The sequence below is a fragment of the Verticillium nonalfalfae genome, assembly GCF_003724135.2.
Source record: "Verticillium nonalfalfae strain VnAa140/NRRL 66861 chromosome Unknown scaffold_56, whole genome shotgun sequence".
NCBI lineage: Eukaryota > Fungi > Ascomycota > Sordariomycetes > Glomerellales > Plectosphaerellaceae > Verticillium > Verticillium nonalfalfae.
Window position 1 is genome coordinate 85,299 of NW_021167281.1, and position 19,701 is coordinate 104,999.

The window sequence follows — 19,701 nt, forward strand, 5'->3', positions numbered from 1 at the left end:
AGTTCCCTCCTACCCCTTCATGACCGCATGCCAACCCTCTCCCGTACGCATTTGATACGCCTTGACTTGCATGGCTTGTGACGATTTGCTGCCTCTCTCTGGTTCGATGAACGATTCTTCTTTTCGTTGTGGAAATCAACCCCCGTACCACGGGACTTTTGCCTTCGAGTCCATGACGACCTCCTCAGCCTTAAACCACACCTGTACTAGTCCTCACCAGGATCGCTACTGTACCGATCTGTACAACGCAAGAGCCGGAGTCTACTTCCTACAGAGACACGGCACCGGGTCGCCCTAGCCCCTCGTACTCTACCCCATATGCGATTCATACCCACCCCTCCCGTCTGAACTACTGTCTCTCCTGGTTGCTGAAGACCCCTTCCCCTCCCACCTTTTTTGGACCCGTTGTCTCCTGCAACATCCAGACACTGCTCGAAACCCCATTGCGCTGGCTGCTGTGTCGGCGCAGCAAGGTCGCCAACTCAACAAATACAAATAGACAAAACACCAGCAGCGTACCCGAGTACTGTTCGTTTGTTGCTTTGACTTCGTCGCCACGGCCGCATAGGCCGGTAGACCTTCGTCATCATGGGTCTTCTCAGCTTTCTTTCTTCGCGAAAATCGTTCGAACGATCGTCACGACCATCTTCCAGCCTTCAAGGCCAAGCCTACCATGCTACGACGCCGTCGTCACCGCCTCTTCGAGGTATAGTACTCTTTCCAACATGTCTCGTTCTCATGTTGACTGGATGATGAACAGGGACGTATCCAATGATCAGAAATGGAGCAGCAGCAGCATCCCGCGAGCGCCTGCAACGGCCTCGCCAGCAGCCCCAGCAACGCTTGCCATCCCCGGATAGTGATTCGGATGGTGGCGCACCCGCACCATTTGTGCCACGCTTTCGAGATATTGACTTTGAGAGGCCAAGAACTGCCCCCAACGCACCAGCAAGCCTGGCAAAGCCAAGTCCTCAAAGACGAAGAAACTCTCTCATGAAGGCGCCCCCTGTATCTTTCCGGAAACCCAGAACGGACTCTACTTATTCAAACAAGACGCCCCTGATCAGCTCGAAACGCCTGTCTGGCACGTCCCTGCACAATAATCTGCAAGCGCCATCCGCCCCCTTCTCTCGTGCTCGAACCAATTCTCTGCTCACCATGAACACGGGCAAGGGCTATGTTGACCTGATAGATGCGCAGTCGCAGTATGTGCCTCTGCATTTCCAGACAAGGATCAAGGCCGAAGGAGCAAGAGACTACGGCGAGGATGTTGCCGACAGAAACCTCGGCGAGAACGGCTTCGATTTGACCTCACCACAGGCCCAAGCCTTTTATGCGCTGACAGGAACCAATCCGTGCGAGCCACCAGACAGCTACCCTCCACCCATCTGGACGAGCACCTTTGGTGACAATGGACGACCTTTCCAGCCACAAGCGCCGTACAATTACCCTCGAAGCACCACTAGACGCTCATCTCACCATGACTTGGTCAATCCGCTCCTCCAGAATCCCCCCTTTCCTTCCTCGTCAGAGTATTCAAGTACAAACGAGCTCTCCACTTCAAGACTCAGCCTCCACATGTCACAGCCCAACCGTGTGGATAGGCGGCAGTCTCTAAGCTCATACATCCCCACTGCTCCGACATCGCCCTATACAGAAACGGCACCAAGACCCAAGAGCATGCACAAACCAACGCGAAGTGCCAACCAGCTTGTGAGCAAGGAACAGCGTTCGAGTTTCCGCTCGTCGACAAGCAGCGGCCTGGGCATTTATTCTCATCTGCTGCCGCAAATGCAGCCTGAACCACCAGCTCTGTCTGCGCCATTTGCACGAGACTCGGTCATGCTGGCGAAGACGAATTATTCTCTGCCGGGCAGCTCGAAGACGAGCAGAAAGACGCACCGTCGCAGGATGGACGACATGCGCTATTCTACCCATGAGGACGTGTTTCGACATGTCGACTATGCAGGGGATCGAGACGAATATCCCAGGCCCAGTGATGCCTCGCTCTTTGTCTCACCGCTGCGGTTGAACAAGTCCCAAAACCACAAGACCGATGACGGATACGATTCACCAGATGAAAGCGACGACTGGGTTGATCATTATGAGCTTCCGACCGCCGCCAACCCCCCGGTGTCCCTGCCTCGTCAGTAGTTCCCAGAATGTTGTTCCTGACCATAAAGTTGACATGCCACAGAATCCAAGCAAACCGTCCGCCCCCCGAGGAAAAGCATTGAGGGCGCTTACCAGCGAGCGAAAAGCCTTGGCCCTCTTCATGGACGCATCAGGCTCGACGAAATTTATGAGCACATCCCAGTCCGAACCAGTAGCCTCAACCAATGGTCGGTATCGTCAAACACGCCCACAATATCCAGCACAAGCTCGATACGCTACACGAGACCAATGTCTCGTCACACGCCGAACACGTCTATTGACCTGCCCGTCATATCACCGAAGAACGTGAGCCGCAGTGTCGTGTCTCGTGGCAGCAATCCTGACGACGTGAGCTCGTACCACACGGCCCTCAACAGTACGGCGCACACGCCGATCATATCGCCAGTGCGGGTCGACGCCAACTTTAACATTGACGACCAAATTTCTTCGGACGATGACGTCGATGCCGATTCATTCATCAGCCGGAAGGAAGACATGGGCGAGCGCGAACAAGGCCTTCTGTTCCGAAATACGGGGTACGGAGGTGACGGACTCCAGCTCCCTGGTCTACTCGACAGCATCCCCGCGGCGCCGCCCGTTCCGCAGGCCGTGCACCCAATGCGCCACTCCCGCAGTGCGCCGCTCGCGGTTCTGACTGACATCAGCAGCGGTCGGAGACTGACGCTTGGTGCGAACAACCACGAGCAGGAATACACCACAGACAACGCCGTCCATGACGAGATGCCAGAGATGCCAGACGAGCAGCAGGCGAGTCTGCCACGAGAAGACCTGGCGCCGGGACGACGAGGGATGAAGAGGATTTCCGCCCTGGGGGCCATACACCAGGAGGAGAGCGTGCCGAAAGTCATCGGCTCGCCGATTGTGGAGGAAAAGGAGGAGAAGGTAGACATCCGGGCTGCGGTGCGGCTGCGGAAGGAGACCAAGGCGAAAGAGCGCGCTGGAGGCAAGGAAGCCTACACGAGGGGACGCACGAGAACGAGGTCATTGGCTCCCCTCGATGACCGCCGGCTGGCAGGCGATGTGTAAGAGAGAATGCCTGCGAGAATTCCCTTTGTTCAACGGTCCTGGTAGAAGGAACAGGTTTTGGGGACATGGTCAGGCATGGGATAATATGGATAAGATGGTATACCCTGGAGTTTGACGGATGGACTTGGCCGCGGACTCGGCCTGGTGCGGATTACGGACTGGGAATAGAGAACAACCAACATGAACACTGGAAGCAAAGTTGCTACGAACAAAGGCTTCGATGAGGATCCAATAACGAATTGAATTTCGACTCTACGTGGTATCATGTCTATCGTGTCGCCTTCTCTCTACTCAATCTCTGTCCAGTCATTTTTTACTCAACATTCCTCGTCTAGGATATCGAACGGATTGGAAGAGACCCTCTTTGCAACCGGGACAGCTCCAGCGTCTGCCTTTCTCTTCTTTTCCTTCTTCCTCTCCTTCTCCTCACCCTTGGTCAGGGGCACGAGGGCCCTCTGCTCGACGCCCACAAACTCCGCCAAGGACTTCACCTGGCCCCTCGCGCGCATCTCATCCAGCAGAGCCGTGACGTCTTTCACAGCGGGGTACTCTTCCAACGCCGGCAGCTTCGCGAGCTCTTTTTTCAACCCGGCGAGCACAGCCCCGGAAACCGTCCCGTCGCCCGCCACAGCGTCCAGCAGCGACAGGATCTGGGACAGGATCCGCAGGGAGTAATAGCAAGCCTGCACCTGCGCCGCGAGATGGATCGTCGACCACAACGTCTCCCCCTCGGCCCGCGCCGCGAAGAACTCCCTGACCGCCGGCACGGCCTGCGCGTCGCGCCCCGCCTCGGCCGCGGCCGCCCCGTCCAGCCGCAGCGTCAGCGCCAGCAGCCCCGCCCCCCTGGCCGCCCGGGCTCCGTCTGCTTCTTCTGCAAAGCGCGCCGCGTGCTGCAGCTGGCTGAGCAGCGCCTCGGCGCGGGACTGCGGGTCGTCACACGGCAGGATCTGCTTGCCGGCGTTCGAGGCCGATTGCACGCGGCGGTACTCCCTGATCGAGGCCGCGGCGAAGGGATGCGCCGCGCGCAGCAGGGCGTAGCCCAGGCGTCGCACGTCGAGGCTCGCCTCCCAGGCGCTGGGGCGCGCGGGACAGTCCATGAGGAGGGGCAGGAAGAGCAGCGGCTCGCTGTCCGGCGCGCGGTGGCCCTCCTGGCCCTCCCCCTCTTCTTCGGGGATGCCGAGGCGGGCGCGCAGTGCGGGCGACTGTAGGACGAGCTCCGAGACGCGAGGGTCGAGAGGCGTGGCGAGGGCCGCAAAGGCCTCGGCGGCGGCGGTCGTCTGCGCGTCGTGGGCGCGGTACGGCCGCAGGAAGGTCTCGTAGGCGGCGTCCTCGGCCGCGTCGTCACCCTCGGCCGCGGCCCGCTGCTGCGCGGCCTGGAGGAGCTGGGGCAGGGACTTGTAAGGGTCCCGGCTCAGCTCGTGGGCGAAGCGCTGGATGCCTGCCGAGGTGGGGGGTAGGCGCAGGCGTTCGGCGATGGAGGCGGGGCTGTAGCGGGCGGCGATGAGACCGCGGTGGCCGTCGAGGGTGCCGGTTCGCAGGTCGCGGAAGAGGATGACGGCGCCGCGGGGACCGAGGTCGTGGACGAGGAGGTCCGAGTCGGAGGTCAAGACGCAGCCGCCGTGGTGGAGGGCATGGTCGGCGCAGTAAGCGTCTGCTTCGCCCGGGACGAGGCGGATGAGGGGTGCGTACTTCTCCGAGAGGCGCAAGCGTTCGAGGATGGCGGGAACGAGGAAAGGAGGGTGGTGAGGCGGTTCGCGACGCGCGTAGGTTGTGGGAAAGGGTGCCGGGATGAGCTCGTTTGACTCGGACAGCAGGTGAGAGGGGCAGGTTTTGGGGTTGCTGCTGTGGAGGTTCTGTAGGCGGGTTGAAGACTTGAGAAGGCGATCAAGGCGCACGGGGTATTTGGAGGCGGGAAGGTAGCCGTCAAAGTAGATGGCCGTTCTGAACGAGTCAGCACAGGACCACGAAGCGTGTATGCGTTGCGAAGGGCGAAGAATTAGGATACAAAAGGGGCTTACACTTTGGAGCCCTTGGACAGGGCATCCAGCCAGCTTATGGCGGCATCGCACAGAAGCTTGTGGGAAACCTGGCCAGCTCTGTTGCTTGAGCACAGACTGTGGATGTGATAGGCAAAGGAGGGACCATCAATGACGATCTTGATACCGGTGAGAAGAGTGTCAACACCATATGGCCCGAGATGGGTGAAGAGATGGGGGATGCCCATCTCACGAGGCTGATGACAAGGAGATGTGATGGTGAATAATCATCAGAATTTATCCATGGGATCTATGAGAAAAGTAGAAGCTCCAAGCATGGAGAGCTATGCAGGACTCATTCTCATGATGAGAGGCAGAGATCATGGTCTGGATGGTGTCTTGATGCAGATTGAGTCTAATTCACTCTATAGCAATATGCATCTAAAGAGGAACACACCATGCATGAAGCCGGGAGGAAGCACCCATAAGTACCACAGTGCGCATAGATTTCGACACCCTCCTTTTGACGTCAGAAGCAATAGCACAGTCTGCTCGCTCCTTCCCGGACACGGCCTCCCCACCCGGACCCTTCCTTCTCTTCTCTTCTCGTCACAGCTCTCAAAATTTGTTTTCGTCCCTCCTCGCTTCGGAGCTCCCCTCCTTCAACCTCCTCCAGGCCCTCCGCCATCACCACCACGCCCGAACTCAATTTACGATGCGTAGCACGTTGATCTTCGCGGGCAGCTCTTGCCCAGCGCTCACAGGTCAGATTTGCGAGAACCTGGGCATGCAGCCCGCCGAGGCGGAGCTCACCCAATTTTCCAATGTAAGCTGGCTGTTCCTGAGTCAAAGTTGAGCCGGAGCGTGAGCGGACTGGCTTGGGATGGCCTGGGCTGGGCCTTCACTTGACTGCCCTGTCCTGCCCTGCCTCTGCTGCGCCAGGGAAATCCCCTCGAACGCTTGTCCGTTCGAGTCTGCTTTTCCGAGTTGTCACGGCTTCTCGCTTGAGACTAACCATCCACCAAGGGCGAGACCAGCGTACGCATCCTCACCAGCGTGCGAGAGAAGGACGTCTTTATCGTTCAGTCTGGCAGTCCCAAGGTCAACGATACGATCATGGAGCTGCTCATCATGATCTCTGCATGCAAGGGCGGCTCGGCAAACAAGGTCACAGGTAGGCTCTCCCTCCTTGACCCGGTTCTGACTCGTTGGCGATCCAGACCATTGACCCTCCCGCGCTAGCTGTTCTTCCCTACTTCCCTTACAGTCGCCAGTCGAAGAAGAAGTCCCACCGCGGTGCCATCACAGCGCGCATGCTCGCCAATTTGTTGACCATGGCTGGTATCAAGCATGTCATCACCGTCGATCTGCACGCAACCCAGATGCAGGGCTTCTTCAAGTGCCCCGTCGACAATCTGCATGCCGAGCCCCTCATTGCTCGCTGGATCCGTCACAACGTCGCCAATTGGAAGGAGGCTGTTGTCGTGTCGAAGAACGCCGGTGGAACGAAGCGAGTGACATCACTCGCTGACGCCTTGAAACTCAACTTCGGCATGGTCACGACCGAGAAGAAGAAGCACCGGGGCGCCAACATGTCGGCTAGCGTCATCATGGGTCACCTCCACAGCTTCAACCGCGAGCCTGTGCTCGAGTCTTCTGCGACAAGTAAACCTGCCGAGGCCAAGACTGAGGTTCTCGAGGAGCCAGCTGCGTCCGAACCTCAAAACGTCAGACGAAACCGAGTCCGCGCAAATACACAGGGCTCCCCGCAGCGCTCGAACGGCCCGCCGCTCCGCACCGCCGACGTCAACCGCGTGGTTCGTCCCACCACGCCGACGAAGAACTCGTCTGGTCAGCAGCAGGACGAAGACGAGAGCGATGCGCAGTACGATGACGGCCCAGCATATGAAGTGACGCAGGGTCGCCTCGTCCAGGGTCATATTGTTGATGACGACTATCCGTCGCCCGCAACGTCGACCGCTGGTGGCAGCTCCCGCGAGGAGCCCGATCCCATGACCATGTCGCATGCCTCGTCCTTCTTCGCCCATCCTCCCAACCACGCCGAGCCCGCGCCTCATGCGCTGGGCGGTTCCGGTGACGCCGAGGCCGAATCGGACGAGGAGGAAGACACTCTCAAGGACCCCAAGGTCGAGCACATGATCACACTTGTCGGCGACGTTAGGAACCGCACCGTCTTCATCGTTGATGACATGATCGACAAGCCCGGCTCGTGGATCGCTGCCGCCGAGACGGTCGTCAAGAAGGGCCACGCCAAGAAGGTGTACTGCATCGCCACCCATGGTGTCTTTGGCGGTGACTGCCTCGAGCAGATGCAGGCATGCGAGTGCATCGACACGATAGTTGTGACCAACAGCTTCCCTATCCAGGAGGAACGTGTCAAGAACATCAGCAAGCTCGTCGTCCTCGACCTGTCTTTCCTCCTCGCCGAGGCCATTCGCCGCAACCATTATGGCGAATCCATTTCGCCCCTCTACCAGCACATCCTGAACTGAGGAGCCTTTCGGCTTGCGCGAAGAAAGTCTTGACAGGTATGGCTGGAATACGGGGTTTGTTTGACTTTTAAATTTTTCTAGGCGGCATCTAGCGAGGCGTACGGCAACGGCATGATTTCGAGCCCCCTTTTCTGTCATGCGTTTTACGACGAGACAGACAAAAAAGGCAGAGCTCTAGAGCAATGATGATACCATCTGCTTTTTTGTTGCACGGGATGTGTGATGCCTCGTCTCCATCCTTCCCTCTTTCTCTTTCTCTTTCTCTTGTGTGCTTTCCCACCTTGGCGCATGCCACACCCAGCGGTTGCTTTCTTCGGAGAGCCGGGGCCCAGTTCATGCAGAACGGGTCCTGAACGGAACGTTGGAAGATCAACTCTTCGACCTCGAGGGCCCCCCTTCTTGCACATCGGCTTTATTACGCTGTTTGGTCGATGGGCAGGGGGGCGAGAGTAGTTCGGACATTTTCTGCTTATTTGTGTGACGTGACTTGTTGTGTTCTTGACCGTTTTGACTTCACTCTACCAATGAGCTGCATGATGAGCTCTTCGAGCGGAACATGCCTTCATTGAGTTTAGCCAGGATACTTATCTTCAAAGTTATCACCCAAAGCCATAATACAATCGTTGACTTCCAACACAACATGCCCGCCGTCCCTCATGTGACAAATTCAACCTGGAAAACCCACACGGCCTACATGCCACAACGATCTTGATCACGATGAGATGGCCGCGGCCAACGTCTCCAGCTCCGCCCTCTCCACGCCGTGTATCTCGGCCAGCAACCTGCGGAACTCGCCGGCGTCGGTCTCCTTGCGAACAGTCTTAACATCCTGAAGGAGCTCCTCGCTCTCCGCGTCCCCAGCAGCAGCAGCACCGCCCCCACCACCACCGACGTTTCCCTTGCCGGCAGCGCGAATGAGCCGCCACGCGCGCCGGAATTCGTCCCGGATCGCGACGATTCCATTATGCGTGACCGTCCGCGCGACGTTGTGGTCCAGCTCAAAGGGGTCCTCAATGGCAAACAGGTAGCGGTGCCGGACCTCCTTGACCTCGACGGGCTTGGCCTCGGCGGCGTTGGCGGCAGCGGCAGCGGGCGCGCCGGCTGGGGACGGCACGTTCTCGAGGACCGTCTTGGCGCCCGTCCATCCCTTGGTCTGTTTGCTGAGCAGGCCGCGCGGGGTGCGCAGGCTCAGAACATCGCGACCCCAGTCGAAGCCGCGTGCCTTGGCGTTGGTCGACAGGGTGCCCGTGTGGGCGTAGTACTCGAAGAAGCCGCGCAGCAGGCGGCCGACTGAGTGGTCGTTGCCGTTGAGCTGGCGTGCGCGCGCGAGGCGCTGGATTTCGGCCTCGTCGCGCCAGAAGCCCACGAAGCGGCCACGGCAGATGAGGCCGTCGGCGTCCGGGTAAGTGGATGGATCCTGCGGCGGTGGCGGCGGACCGAGGTGCTGCAGGTTTGGGCAGACAAAGGGCTCGACGACATTGACGAGGTAGTGCAGCATCATGAGCACGTACCCGTAGCTGCTGAGGGTGCCGCGGTAGGGGGTGTTGATGGCGCGAGACTTGGCCCAGTGCTTGACGAAGAGCACGAGCGTGCGCACGCGCGGGTCCGTGTGAGAGTAGCAGCGGAGCAGGAGGGTGTTCTGGAGCGCAAGATGGGCGGCAAAGTTGATATCGCACTGGACGCCGACGCCCGACTTGGGGAACTCGAGGTTATCGCGGTACCGATCGCGTGGTTGGTTGGCTGTCAGTTTCGAAGGGTCGGATAGCGAGAGGATGACCTGGAGGACCTGCTGAGACTCGGGTGCCGCTAGGGCAAGCGTGCTCGCGTCGCCTGGCTGGTCCGTGTCGCCGCGGAGTAGTGCAACGTATTGCTTGATCACAGGCTCAAGATGGCTGTCGTATGCGTGATGCTCAAGGGCTCGTTCAAACTCAAACGCCAGTTGCAGACTTTTGTGGCGACGTGCCACGGTTCCAAGGCTGATGGGGCCTGATATAGCAGCAACAAAATCGCCAACTTGCTTTTGTACCTCAAAAGACCAAATGCCTTCAACGTAGTGCTTGATGACGAGCTCTTGGAACAAATCTTCGCCCTTCTCGGCAAGCAAGGCTGCAGGGCGTAAATTTACGACGAGTTTCGTAACGCGCTCGTAGTAATCACTCGCTGACTCGAATTGGGTCTGCTGCAGTGTGACGAGCTGAATCGAGTTGAGCTTCTTCAGTCTATGCAGATACAGCTGTAGATGCTTGGCATGCTGGAGGGGGTCACCTCCAGCCACCGGCTGATTCTGCAACTTCTTCCAACCGAGTACACACACTTCCGCAGCCTTTTCGGCATCGGCAGACTTCTCCTGTGTCGTACGATGCTCCCAACCTATGGCAAGCATTTCGCCTTCCACTTGCGTGAAGACACCCAGCAGCGAGTGTGAGTACTCATCGTCATTGTAGCGACGGAAAAGGAGCGATTGGTAGCCCTGGAGCCTTGCCTTGAGTGTCTGATCGTAGAGGCCTTCGACAAAGGCCTCGCAGACCCGCGTCAGAATTTCAAAGTCTTCTTTTGAAAAAGTAGTATGGTTTGACAGGGTAATGTCACGTCCATTGAGGCGTCTCAAGGCACGCTTGGCACTGTTATAGTAAGAGGTGAGATTCTGCTTCTCGGTCTGACGGAGCTTCAAGCTCTGTGGCTGGTCCACGGAGGGCTTCGGGGCAGCATTCGGGTCGCCTGTTGACGCCGCAAGCTGTGACTGGGCCGCAACCGTAGGAGTCTTGGGCTGCTGCTCTTCATCTTGGTCCTGAGCAGGTTCATCACCATCCTCACCCTCGGCTGCTCCAAGAGGGTCATTGTCGATGCCCCTTTCCCACTTGTCTCGCTCCTCTAGTAGACCTAAGAGAAGTGATTCTGAGGGCTTGCTGCAGAGTTTGATGATAGGCACTCGTGTTCTGGTCAGGAGGCGCGCTCCCAGGCCGGCATCGAGGAAAGCCTTTTCGACGAGGCGAGGGATCACCGAGTCAGCGCCGTCAGGCTGGGGCACAGAGAGTGGCGAGATGAGCCCGAGGTCCATATCTGACGCTTTCGTAGCGAAGCCTGAGGAAAGGCTGCCGAAGCATTCCAATCCTATAGAGGAGGCTGGAAACCCAGTTCTGCCATTTGTCTGCTCTTCATGCTGCACAATGACCTGTCGACAGATCTCTTGAATCCTGATGCGGAACGACTCTTTCTCCATGATGTCGTCCCGCTCAATCTCTGCGCCCGCGACCAGCGTCTCGCTTAGGCCGTCAAGATAAGCCGACTGCAGAGCGAGCTCTTCAGGCGACAGAGGTGCGGCGTGATGGTTTCCGTGAGGGTTATACAGTCCATGAGAGCGTTGGGCGCCACGCGGTACATTGCCGTCTTGGCGGAAGCCGGGAGGGGCACTCGGGCCGGAGGGGCTGTGGTCCTGATAGGAGTGTGACTGGTACTGATGGGCTCCATATCGCTGTCCTCGTCCCTGGAAGTGACCCTGTCCCTGGCCGTGCTGATGCTGGTGCTGATTTTGATGGTGGTGTTGTGGCCCTGCCCACTGGCCAGCACTGCCACCAGAGCGTTGCGTGTATGGCTGGCGTGGTGGCCCCTGACGGTAGCCCTGTTCATTGTGGTGGGCAGCGAACCCTTGATTCTGACCATAATTACGAGGAGGCACCGGCGCAGTGGGCCTCGTGTCGACAGGAATAGTCATTTGGGCATTCATCTGCCGACGCTGAGCCTGGTTCGGCCGCTTCCTCGTCATCTTGGGGGAGGTGGGTGACTGCTGGGAAGAAGGAGCAGGAGCATCATCCGTTGAGCCTTCGAGAAGGTCCCTGTGAGAGATACTGTTGCCATTGCTTCCAGGCGTGTTCGTCAGGATTAACCCTCTCAGTCTGGTCTCGAGTTCGGGGTCTTGACCCTGGCTCGAAGGTTGATAATGAGCCATGGCCGGTTGGGGGGTCCGTTGGTCAATGCTTCAGGTCAGCCGATCCAGTGAGAAGGTATCTTGTTAGCGAGAGCCTGTGAAGACTCAGGTCAAGGGTAGCTAGGACTGATACTGATGAGCACGGTTCCCCTTGGTGAAGTTAATCATCCAAGGATCAGATGCATAGGTAAGGGAATGATGGCCTTGGTGAAGGAGCACGGGGATTCGATGGTGATCAGGAAGTGGCTCGCGAGCGCCCTTTTTGTCTGTTTCCTCAGAGTGGGTCGAATGGTTGCGCGAGACACGGGTGTCCTTCCCTTGATCGCTCGGTAATGAAGGAGGGATGACGAAGACGATGGTTTCCAACGATCCTCAGTAGCCGGATAAGTGCAACCTGGAAACAAATCACGACCTAATGATGGGCCGTAGTCAGGTTGTTTTGCTTGTGAGACTAGTCGTACACGAACAGGTTAAGCAATCAGGGAAGGCGCAAAATGGGGTCGGATATGAAATACAGTGTGGAACCCATGGCTTGACAGCCTTGTCGGCCCTCCTGTCAATGGGCAAGAAGGAGAGGGCTCGCCGCTACAGGGCGTAAATACAGTGCGGGGGTCTTTTTTGATGCGTTGGAGCTTTCCCCCCGCAATTGAGAGGAGAGAGCTTCTCGCGCCTTAAGGTACCGACCCTCAACTTGTACCTAGGGGTCGATGCATGGAATCAACCGCCTCAAGGACTCTCAAGGCCAATTCGCCAATTGAGGGCAGTTGAACTTGCGCGTTGAAGTTTCTCTCCATTTTTCGAAAGAAAAGTATGGGGAACTACCTTAACTAGGTACGCTACTAACTTGCCACGAGGTGACTGTGAGTAGTATCAGTGATACAACGGTGGCAGCCTTATGACGACACCTGACAAGGGAGCTTCAAGCCAGCAGCTGTGATTGGATTCCAAGCCGCAAAGTATACATTGCAGTCAACTTGCTTGGGGGCTCTGCACAGTGCACTTGTATCCTCACACCACGACCAGAGGTCTCCACCTCGGCCTCCACCCAACTGACCTTCTTTCGCTCAGGCAGCACAGGCCGCCCCAGGCTGAGAGGTACTGACAAGGCAGGATCGCCTCCCCTCCAGGTCAACGACAGCTGCTTCCAATTTCGCCATCAGCGTCTTTGTCCCTCCACCCTCATTTCATCCACCTATCCTTTGACGACTTGTTTATCAAAGGAACTGGAATCGGCATTGTTTGTCGCTCTTTCTATCTTGATTCAGTAACTCAGGTCCCCGGCTCGAGCGACGCCGACGCTGCCCAGCGCCAGACCACACGCGACGCCTCCCGGACATCTTGTTGAAACCAACAACTTCAAGCACTCGCCCGTGTGTTTATGCCGACGACCTGTCCCCTCGTGCATCTCGAAGCTTCAAATATACTTTACCTGACTTTATTTACAACCCAAAGCCCGCGCACTCGCCAAGATGAGCGCGCCACCCTCTGGTCTGCCCAACGGCCAGGCCCAGGACCAGAAGCCCAACCCGACCGGGCAGCAGCCGCGACCGCCCCCTATCAAGCGACGAGCCAAAGGCGATCCTCTCGTCGCGCGTAGACGACCGCAGCCCAAATCCAATGCTCCGCGGCCGCAAGGTGCGGGCGCCGCTTCTTCGAGTCGCGCGACACCTCCCTCTGCGGCGCTGAGGCCCGAGGTTCACACCGCAGGCCTCCTGGCTCGCATCACAAACAACCGAACCAAAACGGCGGCGAACGGGGGCTGGACGGAGCCGCTGCCGCCAGGCGGTCGCGAGTGGAAGATTGTCACGACCAAGCGTGCCCTGATGGAAGGCACCCGTCACCACGTCATGAGGTTCTCGTCGTCTCGCATCGAGAAGGAGAAGCTACACATTGATCCCACGGACCAAAACGATTTCACGCGACCTGTGACCCTTCAGCGTCGCGACCCAAGACAGCCCGCTGCTGGACGCGAGGTGAAGCCCGAGGAGGAAGAGCCCGAACCTGAGCCCAACCCAGAGGACGAGAAAGAGGCCGAGAGGATTGCGCAGCTCAAGGCCGAGAAGGATGCCTGGAAGGCCATGGAGGCTGCCAAGAGTGCGCCGGCGATCAAGGACCCCAACGCCAGTACGCGTACCAAGCAGCCGAAGCAGGAGGACCGCGGTGTGCAGTTTCACCGCGCACCCCGGTCGGAGAAGGAACGCAAGCAGCAATCGCTGCGTTATGAGGAAGCGCTGCCCTGGCACATTGAGGACGCCGACGGAAAGCACGTGTGGGTTGGTTCGTACGTCGCGCCTCTGTCGGAGACAACAGTTTGTCTCGTGGCCACGACAGATGGCAAGTTTGCCATGACCCCGCTTGAGAAATGGTACAAATTCCAGCCCAAGCCGAATTTCACCACGATGAGAATCGAAGAGGCCGAGGCCTTGATGAAGCAGCAATCAGGCGTGTCTCGGTGGCACATGCAGGCGCAAGAGAAGAAGGCAGGACAGAAAGACCTCGAGGATTGGAGAAAGTTCAAGAACGGACCGTCGCGTATCAAGACGGAGAGTTCGACATTCAGAGGCGTGTCCAAGTCGGAAAAGATGGACCATGACGAGATTGATTTCGAAGGCGATGAATTCCAAGACGACGACGAGGCGCCCAACTTTGAGCCCGACAACGACGAAGATCAGAAGGAGTCGGCCGAGCGCATCAAGCGCGAGCAGCTCGGCGCCAACGTCTTCGGAGAGGGCGACGAGGGTAAGGTGGACCAGGAAGAGCTCGAGACCCGGCTTCTCGAGGAGAGCAGGAAGAGGGAAGGCAAGACCATCAACAAAGCATTGGTCAAGCGAGAAAAGGAAACCATCTACAAGAAGGACTCGGACGATGAAGACGGCAACCGTTACTTCGGTCCCTCAGTAAGACCAGGTCCTCCACATGTGATGACCAGCATACTGACAGGCTTTCCAGGATGAAGAGGATTCGGATGACGAGAGCAAGGACGGAGAGGATGAGGCTAAGAAAGACGAAGACAAGGCCTCTAGCCAGGATCCTTCTGCACAGAGTCAGGACGCCAACGGTGCCAAGGACAAGGACGCAAACTCGAAGGGCACACTGACGCCTTCTGGCAAGCAGAAGGAAGCCGATGCTGCCCGAAAGGGCAAATCACTGAAGCGTCCTGGCTCGCCGAACCTATCGGAATCTAGTGAAACAGAGTCGACGCTGAGGAAGAAGAAGCTCAAGAAGAACGGAAGCTCTGTCCAGGTGAGCCGCTCAGGGACACCTCTGCCATCGGGTCACAAACACAAGGTTGGAATGAGCTCGATGAGCGACGGCGAAGCCACCGGTGGAGAGATGTCCGATGGCCAGCAGAGGAAGAAGAAGATCAAGCTTCTTGGTACGGGCGCCAGGAGCACGCCCACTGGCTCGCGTGCTGGCAGCCCAGCCCCTGCAGGCGCAGCAGGCAGTACGTTAAGACCTATTGAAGAAAACATGGACCAAGCTGACAAGACTACCCAGGTGCATCGCCGACGAGCCCGAATCCGCGTGCCGGCTCACCCTCCCGATCCGGGCCCATTGAACCCTGGGAGGTCTTCGCAGCGCTGCCGCCGCAGGGCATATCGTCAAAAGAACTCAACAGACGCTTCAACGAACGCATTGGTGATGGACCAGGCCAGACATCCAAAGCTGGATGGATCAACATCGTGAAGGATGTGGCTGTATTTGGCAGGGACAAGCTGCTGCGCCCAAAAGAAGGAGCCGCTCCGAAGCGAGACTAATGATGCTTGTTCACATGGGAACGATCTCTGGCGTCTCGGTTGTTTTTATGTACCACTTGCTTTCCTTAGGTACCCAAACGTAGATACCAAGGTCTATTCAGAAAAGACGATGGGCACTAGAACACAGCACAAGCTGTTAATATTGAATCAGAGTGCTGCGTAGCGCAACACATTTGGGTATTATGAGAATAAATCCAACCGTCCTTACTCATCCATCTGCCACGAGTAGTCCAGCCCTTTGTTCCTTTCTCGTCGGTTGATCGCCTTGAAACGTTCGCCCTCAAATCCATTACTCCTATCAACACCATCCCACCGATAGCCAGGTCTGATGCCGTACCGATTGGGCGGTGCGCCGCCGGTATAGACAGGTCTGTTCTTCCCCTTCTTCCCCTTGCCGCCCGTCGTCGTTGTCGCCGTATCCGCTTGCATGAACTGCGCCATGGGGTCGTTCCACCTCTCTTTCCCCTTCATCTCGCGGTTCATGTCCTCGTCATCGGCGCCCCGCGCAAACGCCATAGTCTTGGCATCTTCGAGCGCCTCGCGCCGCGCCTTGGCCGCCGCGGCCTGCACGTCGCCCTTTGGCGCAATCTTAGCCTGCCGCTCCTTTTCGCGCTCCTCGGCCTCGGCCGCCGCCCGCCGCGCCTCAGCCCGCCTCATCGACACGTCGACCCGTCGCCCCGTCGCGTCGCGGTACACCGTTTCCTCCTCGCGCCCGCCGGCCTTCATCCGCGCGAACTCGGCCTGCTCGGCAGCCTGCCGCCTGCGCAGCTGCGCGCTCACCGTCGCCGCCGACTGCAGCCCCGCATGCGTGCCGTCACTCATCTTGGCGACACCCGCATCATCGAACGTCGGGAGCGCATCGTCGTCGTGCTGCGCTGCGAGCGTCTCGGCGGCGGCCGAGGCGAGAATCGCGTCTGCTGCCGCGGCGTCGGCGTCGGCGTCTGCGTTGGCTGGTGTGCCAGTGGGCGCGCCGGTGATGGATTTCCAGTTGGACTTTTTTGTGCGGCGAAACTCGGCGGAGGAGCCGTCTACTGTTGCTGGTCCGTCCACATCGTCGTTGGCTGAGGCTTGTGGCCTGGCCCAGGAGGCGTCGTCGTCGTCGGCTATGATGAGGCCTTCGGCTGCTTGCTTGCGCTTGCGCTTCTTGGTTGGCTTTGGGTCGGCTACTAGGTAGTTTTTTGCAAGGTAGCTGGATAGGTCGGACGGCATGTTGGTGGTATGCTTCCTGGAGCGGTTCGGGTTCGAAAGCGCTGAAGCGTTGACTGCAAATGGAGACTTGGCTGTCGAGGATCGACATTCGCAGCTTTAGCTTGGAGTACCTTGTAGAAGCACTCCAGTGACGAAATGCAGGGACAGAGAGCCCCCACGTTTTGCATTTAGCGGGGCGCTACGCAAAGCAGGCAATTAAGCGATTTCGTAGTGGTGATGGCGCCCAAGCATCCACATGTTCAACGAGTCGGCTGGCCTTGCATTCACCAGACCACTGATGATGAAGCGGTTGATCTAGACGGCCTTTCGATTCGACGACCCCTCTAGCGAGCGTCTTTAATTGTATTTGTTCGAGTAATTCCGGAGCCCACTTTCCGACATACCATCGCCTTCATCGACCGTTCAACATCAGCCTCTCTTTCCACCCCCATGGCTTGAGCGAGGTCAGATCCCACGATCCATTCAGCACTACCACTCGACCTGGATATCACTCTCCTTTCTCCTGGCAGCAAGCCAGCGTAGGCCATAGGTTGGGCCACCTTGCCAACCTCCGATTCCCTCGATGCAGTCTCCTGACCTGCAATCGCCAGACCGAGATGTCTCGCCCTCCGAATCGATCCAGACCCTGCCAACAGCGGCCTCCGCTCTGAGGCTGCCTAAGCGGCAGAACGCCTTTGAGGGACACCCGCTCGCACAGAATGAAACGGGTCTGCCGTATCGGAGATCCAATCCCTCGGCTGCCTCGCTCTTCGCCTCGACACAGACGCCACCAGGGTCGCGATCCGAGTCGCCCGTCGGACGGGGTGGCTCGCCAGCCAGGAACCTCTCGGGTCCTATCTTTAGCGGCTCCGGGGCCAGGTCGCTCATTGATAGCGCGGCAGACAGCCCGGGTGATCCGCTGAACCTGTTGCTCCAGTCCTACGTGCCCCACATCGCCATCTACACCTCGCAAGAGACGACCAACTTTGCGAACGACAAGGGATTCAAGAACGGACTATGGGAGCTTTTGCGACCTTTTGGCGAGAGGGTGCAAGGCAAGATCACCATCAGGGACAGCAACGGCTCGAGCCGCGCGTGGGAGGACTACTCGATTCGATTCGTGCCGTTCGGCGACAACATTGAGGCCCCGGATGCTAGTGCGCCGACGACTGCGAACGGGCTTTCCGAGAGCGCGGCCAGAGAGAAGAAGAAGCTGGACGATGTCGAGGCCGTTGTCGAGCGCCACCTGCGCTACGCCGAGGATTCGCTCCTGAGCCTGCCTCATCACGGACACCTGACGAGGCAAGGGCTCGACATTGAAGCGACGTCGCCTTACTACTCGCTCTACCTGCGGAGGTTACTGTCCGGCATCCCCATTTCGCCGCATGAAACCTTCTCGCACCCCATTGCTTGCGTCATTGCTATCAGCTCGCGAAGCAAGTCCCCGATCGAGGAGCTGAGGACACTGTACAATGAGACGCGCGACGGTGGCAAGCAACTGCCAGGCTGGGTCGATGGCGACTACCTTCGGTATTATGTACTGGTTCACGACGAGGAGAACGACGACATCACAAGATCGATGGCGTTATTCGATCAGATGAAGCGCCACCTGGGTCTGCACTGCCACCTGTTGCGGCTTCGAAGCAGTCAGAGTGCAGAGACGGACGACGACAGCATACCGCTGCCAAGGAGCGACTGGATGACCGCCGAGGAGGAACTGGCAGACATCAAGAGGAGTGACGAGCAAGAAGACTTTGAGGACCCGACGAGGCACATCTTTGAGTCGGATGCTACTGCGATCCGGACATTTGTTCGCGAAATGGTCACGCAGTCCATCATCCCCACGATGGAGCGTCACGTATCAGTCTGGAACGACCAGGTAGCGTCAAGGCGGCGCGGCATCGCAGGACGCTTCATGAACCTGTCGCGAAAATGGGGAGGCTTCGGCGGCAGCTCGAGGACATCAGTGGGTGGGAGCGGCAGCACGAGCAGCTTCGAGTCACAGGGCTACTACCGACCCGATGCACCCGAAGCCATCATGCGCAAGCTGGCGGACTATGCCTTCATGCTGCGCGACTGGAAGCTGGCGCACTCGACCTACGACCTTCTGCGGTCCGACTTTAGCGACGCCAAGGCATGGAAGTACCACGCCGCGACAAACGAAATGGCGGCCCTCAGTCTTCTCATCATGCCTCAGAGCATGTCGACCAAGTCCCGCGCCGAGACTCTCGACCAGATGCTCGAGGCCGCCTTCTACTCCTACTCGACGCGATGCAGCGCGCCCTTCGGCGCTCTCCGATCCCTCACCCTCGCGCTCGAGCTTCTTCGTCTCCGGGGCGGCAGCAGCATAGACGAGGCAGCGAAATGGGGCGCCAAGCTCCTCGACTCGGGCATCTCGGGGCCCATCGGCGATGGGCTCCTCAAGGAGCGACTGGCCATCTGCTATGCGTCCAAGACGGGCCTCGGCTCCGTGGGGTGGGGCAATCGCACGCGCAAGGCGGCCATCTGGGCCGTCCTCGCCGCCGAGGCGTGGCTCTTGCAGGGCAAATACATCCAGGCCCAGCGCAGCCTCAACGAGGCGCAACGACTGTACTCTGAGGTGCCGAATCAGAATGGCGTCAGCAAGTTTGCGCTCGCGCAGGAATTCGTCCTGGGACTGCAGAGGCAGCTCGACACTAGGTTAGAGCCTGCCGAGCCCGCTGGGCCGGATGGACAGGCGCCGGAGGACGAGGTCGAGGTCCTTGTGGATGAGGAGAGCGAGCCGCTGCAGCAGCAGGGGACCATGCGGGCCAAGCGTGGGAGCGTCATGGCGCGGCAAGGGGTTAATGTGCTGGCGAGCTTGGAGACGGCGCCGCTGCATGAGGTCGTCGCACTGGGCGAGAAGAGGGAGGGAGACACGTCGACTCAAGGGGGATTTGAGGGCGGATAGATGTACAGCACGGAGCCGGGGTACCCTGTCGAATACAACGTAATCTCTGGCGTGATACCATTCTCGGTGGTTCGCTGATGTGCGAATACTGAGATTCAGGGGTTCAGCTGGCAATCTGTCCTGGATCTGGGTTCTCGCTATGCCCGGCCATGTTGTGTCACTTGTTGAGCTCGGTGTGTTGTCCATCCGGCTGTGTCTACCAAGCCTAAAT

At 58.6% G+C, this 19,701-nt stretch overlaps 7 protein-coding genes across 7 annotated transcripts; 4 read left to right on the forward strand and 3 right to left on the reverse strand.

The window, feature by feature from the left end:
• Positions 1-588: 588 nt before the first annotated feature.
• D7B24_007200 (uncharacterized protein) lies at positions 589-3,201 on the forward strand (the record flags this gene model as incomplete). The annotated part of the gene is made up of 3 exons (XM_028641313.1): positions 589-706; positions 761-2,146; positions 2,198-3,201. 3 exons carry the CDS (start codon positions 589-591, stop codon positions 3,199-3,201), a joined length of 2,508 nt encoding a protein of 835 aa, XP_028494638.1.
• A 317-nt stretch (positions 3,202-3,518) lies between these two features.
• D7B24_007201 (uncharacterized protein) lies at positions 3,519-5,425 on the reverse strand (the record flags this gene model as incomplete). Its single annotated transcript, XM_028641314.1, has 2 exons — positions 3,519-5,142; positions 5,220-5,425. 2 exons carry the CDS (start codon positions 5,423-5,425, stop codon positions 3,519-3,521), a joined length of 1,830 nt encoding a protein of 609 aa, XP_028494639.1.
• Positions 5,426-5,892: 467 nt separating this feature from the next.
• D7B24_007202 (uncharacterized protein) lies at positions 5,893-7,690 on the forward strand (the record flags this gene model as incomplete). Its single annotated transcript, XM_028641315.1, has 3 exons — positions 5,893-6,003; positions 6,204-6,351; positions 6,420-7,690. 3 exons carry the CDS (start codon positions 5,893-5,895, stop codon positions 7,688-7,690), a joined length of 1,530 nt encoding a protein of 509 aa, XP_028494640.1.
• A 712-nt stretch (positions 7,691-8,402) lies between these two features.
• On the reverse strand, positions 8,403-11,636 carry D7B24_007203 (uncharacterized protein; the record flags this gene model as incomplete). Its single annotated transcript, XM_028641316.1, has 1 exon — positions 8,403-11,636. The coding sequence occupies one exon, from the start codon at positions 11,634-11,636 to the stop codon at positions 8,403-8,405; it is 3,234 nt and encodes a 1,077-aa protein (XP_028494641.1).
• A 1,448-nt stretch (positions 11,637-13,084) lies between these two features.
• On the forward strand, positions 13,085-15,373 carry D7B24_007204 (uncharacterized protein; the record flags this gene model as incomplete). Its single annotated transcript, XM_028641317.1, has 3 exons — positions 13,085-14,512; positions 14,565-15,060; positions 15,114-15,373. 3 exons carry the CDS (start codon positions 13,085-13,087, stop codon positions 15,371-15,373), a joined length of 2,184 nt encoding a protein of 727 aa, XP_028494642.1.
• Positions 15,374-15,466: 93 nt separating this feature from the next.
• BUD13 (bud site selection protein) lies at positions 15,467-16,582 on the reverse strand (the record flags this gene model as incomplete). The annotated part of the gene is made up of 2 exons (XM_028641318.1): positions 15,467-15,506; positions 15,582-16,582. 2 exons carry the CDS (start codon positions 16,580-16,582, stop codon positions 15,467-15,469), a joined length of 1,041 nt encoding a protein of 346 aa, XP_028494643.1.
• A 562-nt stretch (positions 16,583-17,144) lies between these two features.
• Positions 17,145-19,490, forward strand: D7B24_007206 (uncharacterized protein; the record flags this gene model as incomplete). Its single annotated transcript, XM_028641319.1, has 1 exon — positions 17,145-19,490. The coding sequence occupies one exon, from the start codon at positions 17,145-17,147 to the stop codon at positions 19,488-19,490; it is 2,346 nt and encodes a 781-aa protein (XP_028494644.1).
• Between the last annotated feature and the right edge of the window lie 211 nt (positions 19,491-19,701).